The 21,914-nt window shown below is 42.0% G+C and overlaps 1 protein-coding gene across 5 annotated transcripts in view; it reads left to right on the top strand.

Moving 5' to 3' along the window:
- Nucleotides 1-21,914, top strand: part of RPS6KA1 (ribosomal protein S6 kinase A1) — a 115,080-nt gene that overhangs the window by 21,426 nt on the left and 71,740 nt on the right. For 2 of the 5 annotated variants that reach the window (XM_029571928.1, XM_029571927.1), the window contains exons 3-4: nucleotides 4,453-4,530; nucleotides 4,926-4,967. The exons of 2 other annotated variants lie outside the window; for them this stretch is intronic. In XM_029571928.1, coding sequence (XP_029427788.1) covers nucleotides 4,453-4,530; nucleotides 4,926-4,967 — 120 coding nt within the window. The remainder of the gene's footprint in view (nucleotides 1-4,452; nucleotides 4,531-4,925; nucleotides 4,968-21,914) is intronic. One more of the 5 variants, XM_029571929.1, reaches the window with a different exon arrangement.

Genomic DNA, 21,914 nt, shown 5'->3' with positions numbered 1-21,914 from the left:
TGGTTAGTACTGGCAAGGGTCAGGTACGGAGCTGGGAACGCTCTCAGAGCTTTGGGGCTATCTCTGCAGCAGCCTTTCCTGTTTTCACAGGTAATCTACAAGGAGGCTGGTTTTTCAGGGGGAGAGAGGATATTATGTTTGCGCAATGTCCGCGTGTTTAGAAGACTCGGGGCAGTTCTCCGCATGATCTTGATGTGTGTCCCAATCTGTGTGTGGTTGCTTGGGAGGGAGAGAGGCAGCTTGAATGGCTTTTGTTGGACTCGTGTCAGACCAGACACGCGGTTTCTATACCACGGGTTTCTTTTTCGACAGAAAAGTGAAAGCCGGGCCTGAAAACACAATGTAAACAAAGCAAGTTCATGTTGCCTCACAGATATTAGAAAATACTGGGGAAGCCCATTGGTAAAAGTAGCAAATTTAGCTGCTTGGGTTTTATTTTCCTCTAGAAATGGCTTTTTAAATTTTGTCTTTCGAGAAGTGAATACTTGGGGACGCTGAATACAAACTCTTTCCCCTGCCCACCCGTTCAGGAATCGGCTCTGCTTCCAGTAGCAGCCCATCAGGATGTGCGTCCTTGATGGAAGGACTGCAAGCTTATACTTGGAGAAACTCTCCAGAGCTTCCTCTGTTTCATGAAGTCATTTCTGTCTTCACATGCTGCCTTTCTGCAAGAGTGAGGAAGCATTAATCATCTTTGCAAGAATGCAACGAGGGAACACCCTTTCCAGTTCTTCCCTGCCTGCTTCTACCCTTTAGGCCTGTAGGTAATACTGAAACATTTTCCGACTTGCTCATGGGTTTTTTACATTTTTTATTTATTTTTTTTTCAGTTGCATAAAAAAAAACCCCTCCCTGGGCAAGCCCCGTGTTTGGACTTGTATACCACCGGGTACCTGACAGCTGCTGTTGCCGTTTCGGGCTCGTTTACACAGCACCTGGTATCTGGTTTTAGGGCCGATGTCAGAGGCTGCACAAATTGCTCTCTTAATTACTCTGACATTGTACCTATAGTGCAGGCATTGGGGGACATTTCATTTCTTCTGCTGGCTAAGAATTAGAGTAGCATTGCAGTATGTAGAGTGGCCGCCTCACAAGGTAGAACTGGAAGAAAACATTTATTTGTTTAAATGTAATTATGAATCTTTATTTTTTTTTTAGCTAGAAGGTTGCTTCTTCCTGCGATTTTTTTTTTTTTTTTTTTTTTTTTGTAAAGTAATCAGGGAATTTGAGTCCATACAGCGAGCTCCAGCTGGAGAGTGGATTTCAGATGTTCTGTGAGCTGGTTTGCAGGCAGTGCGGCCTAGGTAGATGATGAAACGTGTAGAAGCCCCCTTTGATCTCAGTGCATGTATGAATCGCCCAGTAAGACATAAAAATATCTGCACGAACAGGCAAATGCAGCCAGTGCAGTAACAGTTTGCGGAGGGATGTGGGGTGCTGCCTGTCCTGATGCTTTATTTCTTGATAGGATAAAATAAACGGAATTGTATTTTGGGGCGATAGTCCATGTTTTGGTACTGCATGTGGAACTGGATTTTGGCAGCCCCCCCCCCCCCACTAATGTCCTTACGCGTTTTGCGTGTTTCATAGTCTTTCTACTTTAAAGCTATCGTAGTAGGGACATTTAATAAAGGTTTCTGCCTCTTTATTGGAAGTGAGGGGTGTACGGTATTCTGTAGTCTGAGGCAAAGGTGTCTGCGTTCTCCAGCTGCATCTTCAGTGCACTCAGCAAGGACTCGTTGGCGTTTTCAATGTAAACTGCGCTGCGGTTCTGCTGTTTCCCAATACTGGGAAATTAGGCGTTGTTTTTACAAGTCTCTGCAGGCTGGGCATCTTGTTTGGGAAACTTGTTTGCAGCCTGTCTGTGCCATCCATATGTGCTGTATTCTGGGATCAGACTCGCGGCTGGCTTAGAAATGGGACCTGCACCTGTTTTGTGCAAGGGATGGCAGGCATGGTGGAATAACTAAACTCTGACATCTCTTCAGGTCGTCTTTGTGAGTACCAATAAGTTCTCCCCCTCGCCACCACGTTTGTAAATAAACTGCATAGTCGGCAATCCTCAGTGTCCAAGGGCTATCATGCAGGTTCCTGCTGCCTGACCAGTCTTAATGTTTTCAAAATTCCATCGGTTAAGCCATACAGGAGTGAAGTAATAGACTCTCATATTTTTTTTCTAAACTGTCCTATTATTGTTTATTTCCTCTTCCACAGTTGTTGATTGTAGGTGACTTGTTTATGTAACAGAAATTCTTTTATACTCTTGCTTTCACCTCCTACTTGACTCCTGCTTGTCTCTGTTCAGTGTGTGCTGTGACATAGTTGTCAGCATATAAAGAACTATTTAGCCCACACAGTCTGCCTGGTTGCCCCTTCCCACCCTAGTGTAAGCTGAGGTAATCTGCCAGCTGTTGGTCACACAAGGTAGACATCTTCACTGTTCTAGCTTAGCGGTCTCCCTTCCCTACTGTCTCATTGCCCCCCCTCTCTGCACTGGGGTTCTCTTCCACCGACGTTCTTTTTCTGACTCAGGTTTTCTGACCCTTTTTCTGCTCCATGGAGTTGACAAGAGCTACTATAGAATTGCGCACAATATGCTTCAGGGGCCTTCTCTAGGAGGAGGGAGCTTGATCTCCATTCCTCCAGCCCTGACTGCAGCTAGAGGTGACATGAACAGAGAGGATAGAAACTGAGCAGAGAGTTCAGTTTAATTCAAATTTATTTTTCTAACTTGCCTTTCCTAAAAATTAAAGCTACAGGCAGAGTACAACATAAAAAAAAACCAACCCAACAATCTGAACCATACAATACAAATGATCAAAATTACAGCTATGAAACACAGGGAAATTTTAATAATCACAGGCATGGAGTAATAAAGAAATGTAAACCAATATAAATAGCAGTAACCATGAATAACGACCACAGAAACCATAAAACACAAAGTTAAAACAACTAAAATGCCAAAGTTTAAACAGCACAGTCCTAACAAACTGACACAAACAGAATAAATTAGCCAGGAGAATAAAAACCAGCAAAAAGAAATAGGCAAAACCAGCAATAAATCTGCTCTCTTTTTATCAGTCAACTATAAACTGTTAAAACAGCTGGAACCTAGAGAAAGAGAGAGACCCTGAGCTGCACTAGAGACGGGAAGGCCTGGTAGAACAGATGATACAATGGGCTGTTTTTTCTTGCTTTAAAACCCGTGTCCTTCATGGCTGTAAGCTTGTATCTATCGTATCAAGTTGCCAAGATTGTTTCTGGTAAGTGTTGAGCTTATTTCTGTCTGTTTGCATGTGTAGAAAGCAAAAACATGAGAATTAGAAGTCAGGAATTTAGATATGCTTGTATGATTTCTAGCTCGAGGTTCATAAACGGTGCATATAAAAATCATCTGTTTTAAGGCTCCTCGCATTTCGCTTGGCTTGTTGTGTTAGCTTTAGGTATAGTGTGCCCTTCTGCTGGACATCTCTATCTCATAATACATCTTTCAGAGGAGAGGAGGTTCATTTTGATTTTGCACAAGCCAAGCTAAAAACTAAAAACCAGTTAAATTGTTCTGCTAGCCTTGACTCTTCCAGTCAGTGAATGTAAAATGGATACATGGATAGGCTTTACTTTAAAAGAATGCTTTTTCATAAAGTGTAGCTAAAAATGGGGACTAGGTTATCCACTACTAACTTTTTAAAATCTTTTATTTTTGTAATGTTTTTATCCTGCTTGTCCTAAGAGTTCAAAGTGGAAGTAGAAAACCACAGCATAGTAATTGTACAAACTGCCATAAAAACATAACACAAATAATGCAGATAAAACCAAAATTACAAACATACAATAATTTTGCAAACAAAACATACCAAAATCATGCAGGTTTCTGCGGTGGGGCAATTAATCTAGTTTTTATTTACCCAAAATGTAGTTGTGTGTGGCTTACCTTTCTCATCCCCCATTATAATTCGGTTTCTCTCCACCAACACTGCTCCCTTAAAGAATCTAGCCTGTATTCAGAAGCAGCAGGGGCATCAGCAGTTTCGGGTGGACAGATTGGACGTACAGTGGGATACGTTTTCAAAGGCTTAAGACAGGATCTGTGCACGTAATATAAGGATTTGCGTGGATATATTGGATGACTATTTAAGTGGATTTCCAAGCATACTGCATTAAAAAGAGACATTCTAAGGGCCGGGGATATTTTTGAGGCAGGCTTGTAAACTATGCACGTACCTGTTGAATTTAAAAAATGTGTGTGTGTGTGTATGCTTTATCTGTATTACAGCCCTGTAGCCAAATGTAAATTGCCTAATTTAGTTGAATATCAGGTTGGTTGGTTTGGCCTTAAAAGTATGCACATAACTTTTTAAATTGGATATCCTACAGAAAATTTACCCTTTTTGCAACAATCTGAAATCAACCAATGTATCTCAGTGCTTTCAGTGGTAATGAATTGTGTTGCAGATAATGTATTGTAACATCGCAAGCGGCATCCGAGTCAGACAGGAACAGAAGGCTGAGCGTACAGGCGATAGAATTCAGGTATGTGATTGAGGGTAGGCCCAGCTCTTGGCTTAGCTTTATCTGTGGTTGCTGCCTTTTGCAGTGGGTACGGAAAAGTCTGTCCTTTTGGTCTCTTGGTTGGTTATTTGGGTTCTGCTGTTGCTTTTGACTGTGAGTACAGCTTTCAACATGTTGTGTCTTCTCCTTTTTCTCTTTGGTTTGAGCTGCATGCAGAGTTTTCAGAATACATATCAGTTCTGTGGCGTCATATAGCAGCCAATGAAAGAGCTTCCATAGCATATAAGAGATTTGTTTACATAAAAACATAAGGAAAGTATTTTAATGAAGCATGCAATTTTTAGAAGAAAAGGTATAGATCCTCCTCCTCCTTTTGAATAAAAGACACTTTTCACATTTTCTCCTTTGTCTCTTAGGGAACAATATTCAAAATGGTCCATCCAGGTGCAAAGTCAACGGTTAGTTACATTTTTTGATTAGTGGTATACCATACTTAGAGCACCATTGCAGCTAGGTGTGCAATATATGCAACTAATTAATACTTGCAGTGCTGGACTTTTCACAGATTTTAAAGGCAGCGTCCCTTACCAGGGTAAATTGGCTTTTGAAAATGTATCATCTTACAATGCCTGGTTTTACCAGTTAATGTATCAAAACGTGTTTGCTCTTAATTATCAGTCCCCGACCATCCTTTCACCAATTCCTCAAAATTAAGGGCTAAGAACAATGATTTGCTGTAATCCAAACATATTCCAAGCTTTTTGCTTTTTTCGCAGCCAGCACTGTTCAAGCACAGATGCAAATGGTATTCCTTGCAGTATTTTCCTGACACACTGTGCTTCATCTTTAAATGCATGAATACCTCTCCCAATGCCTGCTTTCCAAGAGTCCTCCCAGCTGGCCCCCTCTTCCCCCCCCCTTCTGCCAGACTATCCTGTCATAGACTTCAGGCCTCCAGCTGCTATGCACCAGAAATCTGGAACATATTAGCTAACCCTACGCTTTGAGTCCTGCTACCTCGCATTCAGGAAAAAAAGCTAGTGTGTGATTTTTACCAGGGCCTTCTGCCCATCGACAATGACCTAACTTAAATAAGATCTGCGAGTCACCCGCTATTAGCTCTTATAACCAGGCTGGCTCTGAATCACTCTCTCCCCTGTGTAGCCAGTTCAAATGGTTTTTCTGTCTTTTATTTAAATCTATTGTAATCTGCTGTGAGGCCAAATGTGGAATAAATTGCAGGAAGACCTTGCAAGACTGGAAGATTGGGCATCCAAATGGCAGATGAAATTTAATGTGGATAATTGCAAGGTGATGCATATAGGGAAAAATAACCCAAGCTATAATTACACAATGTTGGGTTCCATATTAGGAGCTACAACCCAAGAACGAGATCTAGGTGTCATAGTGGATAATACTTTGAAATCGTCAGTGCAGTGTGCTGCGGCCGTCAAAAAAGCAAACAATGTTGGAATTATTAGAAAGGGAATGGTGAATAAAATGGAAAATGTCATAAAACCTCTGTATCGCACCATGGTGAGACCACACCTTGAATACTGTGTACAATTCTGGTCGCCGCATCTCAAAAGATATAATTGCGATGGAGAAGGTACAGAGAAGGGCTACCAAAATGATAAGGGGAATGGAACAACTCCCCTATGAGGAAAGACTAAAGAGGTTAGGACTTTTCAGCTTGGAGAAGACACGGCTGAGGGGGGGATATGATAGAGGTGTTTAAAATCATGAGAGGTCTAGAACGGGTAGATGTGAATCAGTTATTTACTCTTTCGGATAATAGAAAGACTAGGGGGCACTCCATGAAGTTAGCATGTGGCACATTTAAAACTAATCGGAGAAAGTTCTTCTTCACTCAACGCACAATTAAACTCTGGAATTTGTTGCCAGAGGATGTGGTTAGTGCAGTTAGTGTAGCTGTGTTTAAAAAAGGATTGGATAAGTTCTTGGAGAAGTCCATTACCTGCTATTAATTGAGTTGACTTAGAAAATAGCCACTGCTATTACTAGCAACAATGGCATGGAATAGACTTAGTTTTTGGGTACTTGCCTGGTTCGGCCACTGTTGGAAACAGGATGCTGAGCTTGATGGACCCTTGGTCTGACCCAGTATGGCATGTTCTTATGAGCGAGAGAGGCTAGTGACTTGATGGTAAGTCATCCCGGGCAAAGAAGATTTATTCATAGTTAATAATTTTTGCAAGTGCATCTAGAGAGAGATTAATTTGTTGGTTTGAGCATTAGATTCAAGATTTACATCAGAGTTGTAAGAAACAAGAGTGCTGGTTGATGAAGAGGGGGGCTTAAACTGACATGATAGTAAATCAGGCCTTGACGGATTTCTCTTGGATTTAAGAGCCAGCAGTTGAGAACTGTCTGTCAACCTCCCTGACATCCCCACCGAAGTTGAAGAGCAGGGGGTGAGGGGATGGGGTTTCTCCCCTTCGATATTGGGTTCCTTCTCTGACGTTTGCCTCAGGCTGTTTTCACATTCTGTATTTATGGGGAGGGCCAGGGGGTAGAGGAGCTTAGTAAATCGTGCCCTTAATGTGATGCACTATTACCACTATCACCAGGGTCCTGATCCCCATCAGTTTCCCTCTCAATCCCCCTACTTGGTAAGCCAGCCATTCAGCCTTCTCCCCCCTCCCTGCCATTCAGCTACCTCCAGCTAACCTGTCCAGCCACACCTCCCCCTGACGTTTGCTGGCTGCTGCCTTGGTCCTCAGAACAATTGTCCTCATTGGTCGGTTGGTACAGAGCGGCACTCTGTGAGTTTCAGCAGGAACTCTTGCACTGGTGTCTCATTCTGAATTCTTATGAGTGCAGCACTAAGGTTTCTGCATAGCTTGGCTCAAACGTGCTGAAAGCCAAAATACAGTTGTTTTGGGCGCTAAGGTGGCAGCTTAGGGCATTCGGCATCGAGGCATGAAAATCCTGGGTGCTACGGCAATCTTGCACTCAGGTTTGGTAGAGTCCTGTAGTAAATTTTTACTATTTTTAAAGTGGAATAAATTTTTTTTAAATAATAAAACACTGTGTATTTTATGAGATCAAATATTCTAGTTTGGGGTTTTTATAAAGAAAAGTCTATAGCTAACTGAAGGAGAAATTAATGGTTATCTGTCTCTGCATCCTTACAACTTTAGTAAAAATTATAACGTGAACCGGGATCCTTTTGCTTTGTAACAAAGAGAAAATGTTTGTATAGGGGGAGGAAGATAAAATGAGAAATAACATCTCGGCAAATGTTGCATTACAATGCAAAATACTTTTTTTTTTTTTTTTTTTTAAAAGAGGTTTGTTTCCAGTCAGGAGAAATCTGCGTCTTCGATCCTGGCCAGACTTGTATGATTTGACTGGCATGCAGCCAGCCATGCATCTTATTCTCCCAGGAGTACATATTTTTTTGACCTAACTAAAATGTAGCCCTTTAGTTTTCAGAGACTGCAGACACCATCCAGTTAGACTTTCTCCTTTATTTAGCCAGGGCTCTGCATTTATAAAGGTGGTATTTCTTCCTAGTGCACGACATAGGGCCTGATCCTCTATGCCTTGGTCACTTTGGCATAGAATGGGGAAAAAAAGCCCTGCTACTTATAAAATCACCAGATTCTGTCTCACGGAAACATGGCTACTTGAGTCTGAGCTTCTACTAGTTCAGATCCGCTTCAGCAGAACTACTGAGTTCTGCTGAAGCAGATCTGCCCGCCCAGCTTATACGGCTTTCTCATACCCTTGTCCTTGTAAGCTGGATGGTGATTTGATGATATTTAAGAATGAATTTAGACCAGTTCAGAATAATTTAGAGTCTCTGCTGCTTTATGAAGCTATACTAGTGTACCATCGGGTACCTGTCTCATAATGCTTCTCCTTTATTTGAGTTGCTTTCTACTTTAAATAGCAACCTAGAATCTATTATTCAAATCATAGCCAAGATTGAATTTCTCTTCCTGTCCCCTCAGTACTGCTAAAATTACTCAGAGATGACATTAAAAAAATATATATCACTGATATCGTGACTCCTTTCTTTAACATCTGGCGTTTATGCCTGATCCCTTAAAACAGGCATCTGATAGACCCATCCTGAAAAAAAAAGGTCTGATGCTCATATGGCTATTGACCAATTTCATTATTACTGTTTTTAGCAAAGGTTTATCAAATCTATTCTGGATCAGTTTACTCAGTTCATGCAAAAATATGCAATTGTTGACCATTATCAATTTGGTTTCTGCAAATTACATAGCCCTGAACCACTGCTCTTATTAATTTTGATACCATTATCGGTGACTTTGAATACATTCTGGTTCTTCTAGAGGTATCCACTGCTGTTGACACCCTTGATCATGACCTTCCATTAGCCCATTTAAAATCATTCTGAATTTCTGATACAGTTCACAATTTCCTCTCCTTTTGTCACGTTGCTTTCAGCAGCTCGCACTTGGCAATAGTGTGTCTGACTGGTTTACAATGACCACAGATTTCCTCAGGGCTCTACCCTGTCTGCCATGTACTTCAATAATATCCTTTCTCCATTACGTTAAGATCCTATCATGTCTTGACAACAATTACAAGGTTTACACTGATAATCTGTATTCATTCCATATATTTCATCTTGGTTGCATGTGTTTGATTTTATGTCTTTGTTTAAATACTGTAAAGTCTTGGTTATCTCAACAAAAATTACTGTTAAAACACTGCAAAAATTGAATTTGGGTGTAGTAACTGATCCTGGATTAACAATGATGCCACACGTTAAAACTTTAGTTAAGTCATCCATTCTAGAAGTTACAGTGACTCAGGAAACTGAGACCACTCCTTAAATCCTCTGATTTTTGTACCATACTCCAGGCCCTTGTGCTGGAGAATTTGGATTATTGTAATACCTTGTATCTTGACCTTCCTGCTAATCCTATACATTCGTTGCAATTAGTACAAAACACAGCGCATATTTTGATGGCAACTTGTCCATATATCTCCCCTGTCCTAACATTACATTGGCTACTGTTTAGATGGAGGATCCAGTTCAAACTAACCTCAATACATAGATTGTTACATGAAGACTCTAACTGTTGGATCAACCCTGTGATTCGGATTTACAGACCTACTCACTTAACTCCTAGCAGATTCTTAGAAGCAGACTGATGTGCCATCTGTAAAACTTGTGTAGTGGATATTACAAGGGAGAGAGCGTTCTTGGTTATTGGACAAATATTTTGGAACTCTCTCCCCAAACAGGTTTGTGCTATCGAATGCACTAAAACTTTCAAAATGGCTCTATGATAGAGTTTAATACAGTAATACCGTTATAGAATAAGGTTGATAGCCAATGTTTTCTTTTGCAGGCTGTGTTGATGACTCTTTATTTTTTTTTTTGTATAGTTTTTGTTTTTTACTGTTATGATTTTATCTTGGATTTTATTTACATATTCTGTTCTCTGCTTGAACTATTTGTGATTTATGCGGATAATAAATACTGCAAATATAGTGAATTAGAAGCATAGTTGAGAGAGCCTGACTCTAGTAATTCCAAGGCTGCTGTTGGCAGAAGGGACAGTGATTGCAGGTGCCATGGAAACAAGCAGAGCCAAAGGGACATTCAGGTGAGAAATTATTAATGCACTTTAATAGCAAGCTACTGGAAACTCTTTCATTGTTGATTACATATTGCCTGTGCTGATACTCCAGGTTTAGTAGTAAACATTGCTAGGTTTAGAGAGGAATAGAGCTGATGGCCAGTGATTCCACATAGAATTGCTAAAGAGGACTAATGCAATAGGGAATTTTGACACCTGCAATATGCTGATTGCTGCAGAGGGAGGCCTGGTGCTGTTCTCCAGACTGCAGGCTCCACTGGATGGTGTTACCTGTGTGCACACCTTTTAATACAGTGGTAAAGGCACATCTACTCTATTTGCATTCACACCAGCAAGAGTTTGGAAAGCAAAGTCTGAGGTATCTGCTCTTACTTGGGGGAACTAATTTCATTTCTGGAATATTTATTTTTATTTATTTTATTTCGAGGTTTTTCTATACCGAGGTTTAGCAGTTAGCCTTCACCCCGGTTTACAATCGAACAAATTGTTACATATAACGGTATAGTATACATCAAACTGAACGGGTAAACAATCTATAACTGGAATTAACTGAATGAACAAGGTCAGGTCATAAAAACAGAGCATTACTAGCTCGGAGGCATATGTAAAACATAAATAAATAACTATGCACAAGAATATATGGGGAATAATTACTTTGCACTGAAAACTTGTAAACTCCTTATAATTGTGCATATTTATTTTATTTGTAAAGTTTTTCTATTCCGGTGTTTGGACCAGGGACCTTCACATCGGTTTACAATAATGCAATTATAAAAGTATGGAAGTACACGTATAAACATAAAATAAAATTAATTTCAATTCATATTACAAATTAAGATAAAGCATCTAAAATTAAGATCATGAGTAGAACATCTGAAATAAATTGCGTAAAAAATCTAAAAGTAACCAATATAAAATAGAAACATCGAGGTAGAGCATAGCAGGTTAATAGTGTCTGGAGAGTGTGCTGAGCCATGTGTTCAGCATTTTTCTGAATGCTTTAAGTTTAGTTTCAAGTCAGATTTCTTATGGCAGCGTGTTCCCTAGCTTGGGCCCTTGCCAGGGATATAGCTCTGTCTCTGACAGAGGTTAGTCTGGCTGAGGAGACAGAAGGGATGGATAAGAGCCCTTTGTTTGCTGCTCTTAAGTTACGTTGCGGTGTGTGACGTCGTATAGTGGCGTTTAGCCATTCCACCTGTTTTCCATAGATTGCTTTAGGTAAGATGCATAATGTTTTATATTGTATCCACTTTTCAATGAGTAACCAGTGTAAGTTCATTAATACTGTGGAGCGATATGGTCTTGCTTGCATGATCCGGTTAGTATTCTTGCTGCAGTGTTTTGTAATATTTGCAGGGGTCTGATTGTGGGGTACTGTAAACCAAGAAGCAGAGAATTACAGCAATCGGTACCAGTAAAAAATGAGAGCTTGTAATACTGTTCTAGAATTGATTAAGTTTAGTAATGGTTTTAGTTTTCTGAGTATTAACAGTTTGATAGCCATCTTTTGTTTTTGTACTAATATGGGTTTTAAAATTGATAAACACCAAGGTCCCTTATTTTTGTACCAAGTTTGATTTGAAGGTTTTCATATTGGAACTGATAATTGTCTGTTTTCCTTTCTACATTTAAACTTAATTTCGTTTGTGTTAAGAGTTGTTTTATCACATTTAGGTAGATCGCTATATATAATATCCCACCAGGCTTTCCTGTGATTATTTTACAGCTTCAATAAAGTCTACAAATTATAATCATTGGTCCATTGTTATATTTTCTGTTACAATTCAAAAGAAGAAGAAAATGGAACAATTGCAACACTTGGCTCCTTTTTCGCTGTACAGACAAACCCAACACTGTCCATGTTTCGGAGCTATCAACCAATTCCTGCGTCAGAGGGAAAGAACGCCACTGTTCATGACGGCGATACGTTTCAAACAATGTCTCTCCTCCTAACGGGCAATCTATTTTTTTTAAAACTCTTTATTTAAACATTTTCAGTAGAACAGGGACTTCCAAAGCAGTACAACAGTTAAAAGATCTCTGGCTTTCCATCAGATAATAGTAATAAAGTATTTAGACAGTTCCAGTCATGGCAGTACAGAGGAAACAGTGATGATTGCAAGATATGACCCGGCTGCTGTTCATGGGACTCCAGATATGTCCCTCACAGGTTCAAACATTTTGCATAATGCAGGCGCTCAATATCTGCAAGGCCCTTAACTTGGGCCCACCCGTATTCCAAATTTGGGTTAGTTTTCCAGAATTTAGCAATTGTAAGTCGGGCAGCTAATAATAGCTTGCCCTGCCAACATCCTGTTCTTTAGCGGTATAGAAGAACCAGTCCATCTATCCAAAAGCCCTAGACTCAGTCCAACAAAAACAGGATATCCCAAAATGTCAGCCATTGCCTGAGTGACCTGTCACCAGAAAAATTGGACACTTTGGCAATCCCACCACATGTGCTGGAAGGTACCAACCCTCCCGCAACCTCTCCAACACACGTTACTGGCACCAGAGTACATTTTTGAGTAAAATAAGGGCGTCCAATATGTTCGATGCAGCAATCTAAACATATTGGTCGCCCGCTTGGCGGAGATTTGAGACATGGAGTACAGATGAACTGTTGCAATCCTTATTGGCTAAAGCCAGACCTAAATCCGCATTCCAAATGTCCACAAGACCAGAAGCAGTCGCACTACCAAATTTTGCTACTCCAAGAGACCACCATAAACAAGAGCAATGCCACGCTTCACTTAAAAACCACTCCATTCTGTTCAAAGGCCGAAGAGGACTATCTAAAGTCACACACCTGTGTGTAGCCTGGCACAGCCGCAAGTACTGGACCTCCGAACTCTAGTCTATACCAAAATCCTCAACTAACGTAGAGAAGGGAGCCACCCCCTCTGTCTCCTCTTCACTCCATAACTGCCCCAGATAAATTAACCCTCACGCTCACCGCTCTTTAAAGACCGGAGAAAAAGTGCAACTAGACAAAATAGGAATAGAAATAGAAATGGGAGAAATCTCCTCTCACTCCAAATTAAGGAAACGAAAGACCTGCCACCAAACTCGCAAAGTATGCGCCAAAATGGGACTATTCTGACACATCTGAGATTCACATGGCAAAAAAGGTAGCATAACCAGCCCAGCAACCCCTTCCTGTTCAAGAGCTACCCGCGACACGTTGGAGCCACAAATCCACGCTTGCAAGCCTACTTGCCATGCTGCCCAATAATAAATTCGACAGTTGGGCATTGCCATACCTTCTTGCCTCTTATTTAACTATAGCTGACTTAACCGGGTTCGAGCGGATTTTTAGTTCCAAATGAAGCTCCGCAAAAATTCTGTTAGGCACGTTGGCGGGAGACGTGTTGGAAACGATATAGCAAACTAGGCAGGATATTCATTTTTAGTAAGCTAATTCTGCCCACCCAAGAGACTGACATTGCTCCACATTTTCATTCTCCTCTTTATATAACTAATAAGGCCCTTTATAGTTTGCAGCAAATAGTTTCTTAAAGTTGCGGGGGGAAAAAAATACTAAGGAATTGGAAACTGTCCTGTACAACACGGAAATTACCAAGACAGCTTGGATCGGCATGAACTTATCAATGGGAAAATGTTCCCGATTTGTCTGTGTTAATTTTAATCCAGAAATAGCTCCATAATCTGCTAAAAGATATGAAAGAGCCGGCCCTGACACGGAGGGTACAGACATATAGATCAAAACATCATCCGCGTACAGGGAATCTTCTGGTCTTGTCCGCCCACTCTAATACCGCGAATACCCTTGAGCTACCTTATGGAAATAGCCAGGGGTTCAATGGCAATGTCAAAAAGCAGAGGGGACAGCGGGCACCCTTGGCAAGTGCCCCTAGTGATGGTTTAAAAAAAAAAAAAAAGGGGGATTTAACGAGCCATTTATCAAGAGACACGCCTTAGAACGAGGGTGTATATCTCAAATCCTCACCAGAAATTGATCCAGCAGTCCAGCATGCGCAAGGGCACGAAACAGATGCACCCATCCCACCCCATCAAAAGCTTTTTCAGCATCAAGAGACCCTAACCCGAGCCGGTTGCCCACCTGCTTAGTCGTATGCAGTACATTGAACAATCGCTTAGTGCTGGCTGTGGAGGCTCTGCCCCTGACAAATGCAGTCTGATCCTTGTGCACCGAGATGGGTAAAACAACCCCTAACGCATCTGCAAGATTTTTACACGTATTTTCAGATCTGAATTTAACAAAGAAACGGGCCTATAAGAACCACAATCTAAGACATCTTTACCTTTCTCGGGGATAAGAGTAATAGTGGCATCAGTCACAATCCTGCAAAAAACGCAGGCACCAACAGTCGCTGAGCGTCGCAGCATTCACACCGGCGTTTCCACGTGCAGACCTGCTCCGTGCTGACACCCAGTGCTGAAATCTGCGCCGCTCTCCCCGCATGTTCGCCGGATGCACGTATCAAGGATCAGAGCCCGCTGGCGACTTTTAACCTGAATGTAGTAATTAAGGATTAAAAGGGTATAGTAAAGATATAAATCACAATTTCAGAAACATTCATGTGCCTTAAGGGGAAAAACCCAGACCCCCACGCATATAACCAGCCACTCCCCCCCCCCCCCCCCCCCCCCCCCCCCCAGGCCCCTGAAGGCTATGAAACAAGTCAAAAAATTCAAAGTAAAAGTAAGAGAGACAGCAGAGCGCCGGCAATGACGGAACGGAAGAAAGGAAATAAAAGCAAAAGAATCAGGTCTCGCGGAGCGTTGAGGCGGCAGGCTGTCTTCTAGCGGGTCTCGTCTCCCCCGCCTGCTACAGGAACCGGCGCATCTCCGAAGGTGAATCAAAAATTCTGACTTTGTTGTTTGTTCAGGGTGACTTTCAGTCGTGCTGGGAAGAGAAGGGCACAATCCAAGCCGCGATTCTGGAGTTCTTTTTTGATCGGGTCCTATTCCACCCTGCGTCACCTCGGCAAAACCTCCAAAAACACAACCCACTGGCCACGGTGTGTGACATCTCTGATCTCCCGGGCTTTGTTTAAAATCCACACTTTATCTTGGTAGCGATGCACTTGCGTTACGATGGAGCGTGGACGACCGCCAAGCCCAGCGACGGAATGAGGGCCCGATTGAGCCCGTTCGATTTTGATGCAGAGAGGCTGAGCCTATCAGGTAGCCATTTAAAAAAAAAAAAAAAAAAAAAAGTCAGATCTGCACCCTCGTCCCTTGCAGGAAATCAACCAGCCTTGTATTGCGCCAGCATCCGCGATTCTCGAGGCCCTCAGTTTTTATCAGTCACAGCCGCATACTGCCGTTCTGATTTCTCAGCTAGCTTTGGTTGTTGCCGACTCCAGATCCTCCATCTTGGATTCCATAGATTCAGCTCTGGCAGAGTTATCTTGCACAGAGGGAGACCAAAGCAGAGATTTTCTCCACTGTTAATGATGGAAGTAAGTTTTGTGTGAAAAGGCCTGAAAAAGCTTCTTGAGCTGCGAGTTGGCATCTGATGGTGTTGCGAGCGCTGGCCATCCTTCCTCCTCTGCAGCCCGCTCCTCTGCTTCATCCCCTCTGCGTGCCTGTGCTTTTTCTCTCGGACCGCAACTGTTTAGCAGGTTGATCAGCCCACGTGGCAGGCAGAGATTCAGAGCCAGTGTCCTTGGACATGTTCGAGATTTGAAAAACAGCCGACAGACCCAAGGATGCTGAAGAGTTATATGCAGAGGCCTAGGAGCCAGAGCAGGGTATGTCCTCTACCTTAGCTGCACATCACGTGACTCCCAGGAAATAATTTTTTTAAGGCTGAAAGCGAGCAAACTGCAAGGCAGAGGATGATTGGTTAAAGTGATTTTAAATGACACCAGCTATTTGCTCACTTTCAGCCCTAAAATAAATAAATAAATACATTTCCTGTTGTCAGAAGAGGCTCTGTCTGAAACGTCTTCAGCAGTGACGCATTTCCCTCTGATGCAGGAATTGGTTAATGATTCCATAACACGGACCGTGTTTTGGGTTGTCCATACAGTGAAAAAGAAGCCAAGTGCTCATGTCATTCACTTTCTTCTTGATCTGTTTTAATTGCAACAGAAAAAATAAAAACAATGGACCGATTTATAACTTGCAGGCTTTATTGAAGCTATAAAATGTTGCAGCAAATCCTGGCGGGATATTATGAGGTCCTTATAAAAACCAATACATTATAGAGTGAAGTTTATAGGGTGTTATGAGTTGAGAGAGGCTGTCAAATTTAATAAAACAAGGTCTATTTAAGATTAGTGCATCTCCATGCAAACTGCAGTGTAATAAGCTTATGGGCCATTACTCTGCAGTGCAGGGAGGCGTGCTGGCAGGCTGCCTCTTACCACGGGAAGTTTAACGCTTGGTCAGAGGCAGGAATTAAACTTCCCACGGTGGAGAGGCCACTGAAGGCCACGCGAGTGGCTGAACCCCCTCCCTCTCTCCTTCAAACAAATATTAGTGGACAGAGAAAATCCCACCCATCTACCTGCCTTTAAAAAAAAAAAAAGATAGTCCTGAGCCCTCCAAATCTGCCCCCCCCCCCCCGTCTCTGCCCCCTCCCCCAGGGGAACCCCAGCCGGCAACTGCCTCACCTCCTCAGGCAGGGCCGTTCCCTCATTGGCAGTGTCTGCCCCTTTCAGAATTCTGAAAGGAGATTGGGCCTATCATGGATTTTTGAGTTAATGGATGCAAAATGACTGGTGAATGTTTAAACAATGTTTAATGTGCTTTTATTTACTCCTGGTCTGTTTGCATGTCATTCGCTCCCTGCATCCCACAGGGAGTCCTGTTTTAATGCACTGAGTTTTTTTATTTTATTCCATCGGCCAGAAAAGCTGAAGGGAAGGGAGCATTTGGGGTCCCCAGTGGCTGATTGATTGGCTGTCAAAACTGAACCCTGGAAAAGCAAGCGTGTTCTTGGTTTGAGAGCCTGCCCTGATAGATTTGTCTCCCACTGTTTGTTCACTTAAAGGATATCTCCGTGCCACACCTGTCTCCATGGTAGAACTGAATAACGTGTGTAAACTATTGCTCAGGCCTCTGACCTAGAGCAGGGTGCGGATAAGAGTCTAAACATCCGCCAACTGCCAGAGCCTCAGGATAAAAATAATTTTATCAGACGTAGGCACGCCCTCATACGACTCATAAAATCAGTAAAATGCAGAATGTACAGGTGTTTTTGTTTTTAACAAATGACTGATAACAGTAAAATAAGAGACGCAAGGCCGGGATTCATGATGATGGTCACTTTCAAAGAGCCTGTGTAGGTTAAATCCTACAGATACTTTTTTCCTGCCAACTTGGACACGAATTTTCAAAGCGGAGTTATGCATGTGTGAGCAGAACCGGTGCTGACAAACATGCTCGGGTTTTATGCAATGAATTCCCTTTGAGAATTATCTCTCGTGGCTTACTGTGCTTATTCCACTCTTGCTTCTCGTTCTGGCCCATGCTCATTCCTTTTCCTTCTGTTCTTTTTCTGTCTCACTTTCTCATGGTGGTTTGGGTTTTTTTTTCTCCTGGTGTCTTCCGCTAATACCTGCTGCTGCTGTTTTATTTATTTATTTACTTTGACAACTATTAAATCCCAGACATCTGTTGTTCAGAATCATAGAAACAAAAATTCTGATTTACTTAGTCACAGTTGGTTCGTTCCTGAAATGCATCCGAGCCTGATTTGCAGGCTCCTTGGCTTTCTCTCTGCAAGCTCAGTTGCTTTTCAGTCAGGAATGTTTTCAGAGAGAGAGAGAGAAAAATAAAAGCTTACAGAGATTTATTATCTCGTTGTGACTTATAATATTGATATCCATTCATCCTAGGGTTTGTTCTTAGTTTGTTTCACCTCGCCCCATTAAAAACAGATCACCAAGCTTTAAATCGCATTAAGCAGCCAAGTTTGATGCAACACATGGAGCTGATAGGGGTCGCACAGCAGGAGCTATCAGAGCAGCCTACGGTTTTTAGAGCATATTCCAATAAAATTGAATATATCAGGCTCTGTTTCTCTCTCCGTCATTCACAGAATAGCCTACACTGTGTCTCTTAATCTCTCTATAGAGGTGTACAGTAGATTAGAAGATGCTTTGAGGCAAAAAATTTGAAATCTGTTGTATAGTGACATGGCTAGAGAAGTAATGCATCGCTTAAATACAGTATTGTCCCCCCTTCTGTTTGTTCTGTGCTCTGTGTTACACTATATCCAGTTCATATGCTTGGTTTAAAAAAAAAAAAAGAGTCCCTTTATTAAGTTCCTTCCTAATGTGTCCTGTAGCAGATATGGAAAGGAGTGCCGTGTCACTAATACAGTAACTGGCTTCTTTAACATGCCGACTCTGTGGTGAAAGGCATGAGCCCTGAAACAATAAGAAGGATTAAGATGCAAAATTCAGAGATTTGCTCATTCTGTCACTTACCAGATGCATGCATCCAGTCAGTTTCTTTTACTCCTTACTGCGCGTGCAAAGGTCTTCAGACTGAGGTAAAATGACCACTAGCTTTAGGATAAGTGAGCCAGTTTGTATTAATACAAGCCAATGTATTCTAGTAAACTGGACCCTATGTAGCTTTCCTTTGGAGCCAAACGAGGTCACTTGATAGTTCCAGATCATCCGAGACAGATGAGTTTTAAATCCTTCCTTATTTAATTCCAAGAAAAGCAGGCTTGCACGGTCCCAAATTCAGTGAAACCGTATAAATCTGCTCTTTCTGATGATTCATAAGTGTTTGCTTGGAAACAGTGAGAGATTTTATAATGGGGCTCGTTAGTGTTGGGTGCTAGGTATGTGTAGTTTTGTTTTTTTTCATTTCCCATTCGAAATGCAAAACCAAACAAATATTTTGTATTTTTCCATTTCTGTGGTGGGGGAATAGCAGGAGAGTATATGCTGGGCTGGCAAAGCAGCCATGCTTAACTTGTGCACTGGCACGTCCTGCTCACTGATCTTGCAAGATCAAATTCAGAGCTCGTGAGATGAGCAGCAAGGAAGTGTTTGGTCCATGAGTTTTTCTTGTTTTTGTGTGTGTTTGGTTTTTTTTTTAACGCTGCCAGCAAGGGCGTCTGGCTAACCACTGAAGAGGGGAGGAGGCAGTCCGGAGGCTGCTGGCCCAGTCTGTTCTGCCCGGGCCGCTGGCAGAGCCCACCCACTAGTGGCTAGAGGTGTGGAGCTGTCACTGGTGAAGGGGGACGGATGGAGGGAGGCGGGATGGGAGGCACAGACCCAACAAGTGCTTGTGGGTGGGGGTGGGGAATCAGCAGCCATAGGTTGGGTTCCCAGAGCGGGAGAAAAGTTCTTGGGGAGGGGGGGGGGTGAGGAGAAAGTACATTTTGCTCTTTCAGTTTCTGTTAGCTATGGCCTGATGAAAGGCCCTCGGTTACAGTAATAGAAATAAAAAGGAAAGTGCAGAGAAGATGGATAAGCGAAACGCCCATTGGGCACCTGGATATCGGAGAATCTGACAGAGGATGCTCAGTGTTTGTATAAACCCATTTTTTTCCTCTGTTACACAAGTAGACCTTCATGTGCTAGGATGTACTGAAGTTATCCCATTTAACAGTTCCTAGACTTGCTCATAACCTGGCGTTTTGTTGTTATCTTCTTTCTTGATACTCGGAGGATAACTCAACAGTTACGACATGGTGTGCAAGGCAGCTGTGCGTGTTTATCCTGACTCTGCGCTGAAGGTTACGTGTTCCTGGAGTTATCTAAATATCTTACTTCATACTTCCAGCCCAACAGTCAGTCCTTCGTTTTGATTCTTCTGCAGCCTGCAAAGACCAACTTTGTTTAAACTGGCTGTTCTCGTATTTGTCAGCTAATGTAATCAAGTAGGTTTCTTTTAATATGCAGGATAAGAGTCTGCCTGTGTCCCTGCCAGTGCTTTCACTGACCTCCGTGCAAGGACAAACCTTGATTTAATGGAAAGGTAGGAAGTTCTGCGAGCTATTAAAATAAAAAGCCCTATTTGAGGAACCTGAACTGGTAAAAAGCTGACTTTAATGAATTATTAATCGTGGGTCACTTTAAGATTGGACAGGAAGCTCACATGGTGCTGAACCAGCTTTTGTAGTTTACAGTTTTTGCTTCTGGGCAGAGATTAACCTAAAATTCCTTAAGTAATTTTTACGTGGGGCAAGGTGACAGTAGCGCAAATTGTGCTCTGGACTTTATTTTTCAGGGATTTTATTCCCTGAAGAAGCTTAACGTATCAGTTGCTTTCCTTACTTGAATGGTAAAAGAATTCCTGACATGCACTGAGCCGTTGACTCTACTTTCTTGATCACTTGCCAAGACATACATGAACTCTTCTTGTGCAGAACAGCCTAACAGTGAACTCTCCTACCATCATAATAGGTGCTGGAATGTTTGTGTATTGATTTCCATGCATTAAAACATCATTGGCTATTAGAAAGATTATTGATTCTTAGATTGGAACTTATTATTTATTGAATGAAATATGATTTTGAAACTGAGTGTATACATAGTGATGAGTTTGTATACCCCAGTTATAATATTTACAAGTTCTTACCATGATGCCTTTTGTTTTTAATTGTGTACAGTGGAAACCCCTAGATTAGCGCCCCTTCACAGGGCCTCAGACTTTACGTTTAACAAAGCTTCAAGCCAGATCCATTTCTGGTACCAGGACTACCAATAATCCACCTGTGCTCTCTGCTTGAGAGGCACCGCTCCTCTGGATGGCATGCACTGAGCCCCCTGGGCATGTTTGAAAAATAAGCCTTAAGAAAGGGAAACAAAAAAATAGAGAAAAGAAGGGTGGAATAACTTTGTTCTCTAAAAACCAAAAGGTTTCCAAAAAGGCATCTTAAAAGTAGGTAAAGGCACCCTTTCCACTTTTCTTATACCTAAGCCTCATCCTTAGAGGCTGAAAGGTCCATCCTTAAGAAAAGGAAATAACACAGGAGCAAGCATTCCAGGGATAATTAAAAGTCCACGCCCTTAAATGGTGGCATGGGATTAAATGCTCTGGGGACTCAATCATAGCCTCGCCCATGGGGAGCTCCCACCCGACAGTACTACTACTTTTCTTTCCCCTCTGACAATGGAGCAATCCTCCTGTAGGAGAGATTATTTTGGCTGTTTACACAATAGGAAGGGTACAAATTACAGTAAGAAAAACAAGATTAATTGGGAATCAGTGTGTGTGAAATAGTTGACCCTTAGATTCTTTAGCACAGAAAATTGACTGATGCATAAACAATTGGGTAACGAGTAAATCTGCACAACTGAGTTTGGGTATCCTTTCCTATGTAAAAGTCCTGAAAGGTTTTGATCTTGGTCTCCACCATAGAAGTTAATGGGAACTCATCGGGCCGCGATCTAAAGAACTTTCAGAAGACATATGAAAAAGAGTAGATGGTGCTCAGCTCTTCACACAGGGTTACAAGACCTTTTCTAAACCTTTGGACCATTCATCCACTGTCACAGATAAGTCTTCAGCTTTTTCCCTTTGTAGACTACAGTGACTTTATCCCGGAGGGTTCGTCCTACTAAGATCACCTCCAGAAGCAAAATGGAATAGACTAATATCCAACGATCTGCCGGCCTCTCTCGCTGTGGCTGATGTGAGGATTCCTGCATCAACCATCGGGGAAAAAACGGGGATAAATGACTTCTCTCTAAAAAGAACAATGCTGCCCATTGCAGGTTCGTAGAAGATCTGGACTTCTGAACTAATGCCCTCTGGACAGTTTGAGTCCAAGAATTGAATTTTGCGGTCACAAATAACACAATTTTACTTTGAGGTAAAGAGTTGATT

Source organism: Rhinatrema bivittatum, chromosome 11 (assembly GCF_901001135.1).
Source record: "Rhinatrema bivittatum chromosome 11, aRhiBiv1.1, whole genome shotgun sequence".
NCBI lineage: Eukaryota > Metazoa > Chordata > Amphibia > Gymnophiona > Rhinatrematidae > Rhinatrema > Rhinatrema bivittatum.
This window is presented reverse-complemented; position numbering and strand designations above follow the sequence as displayed.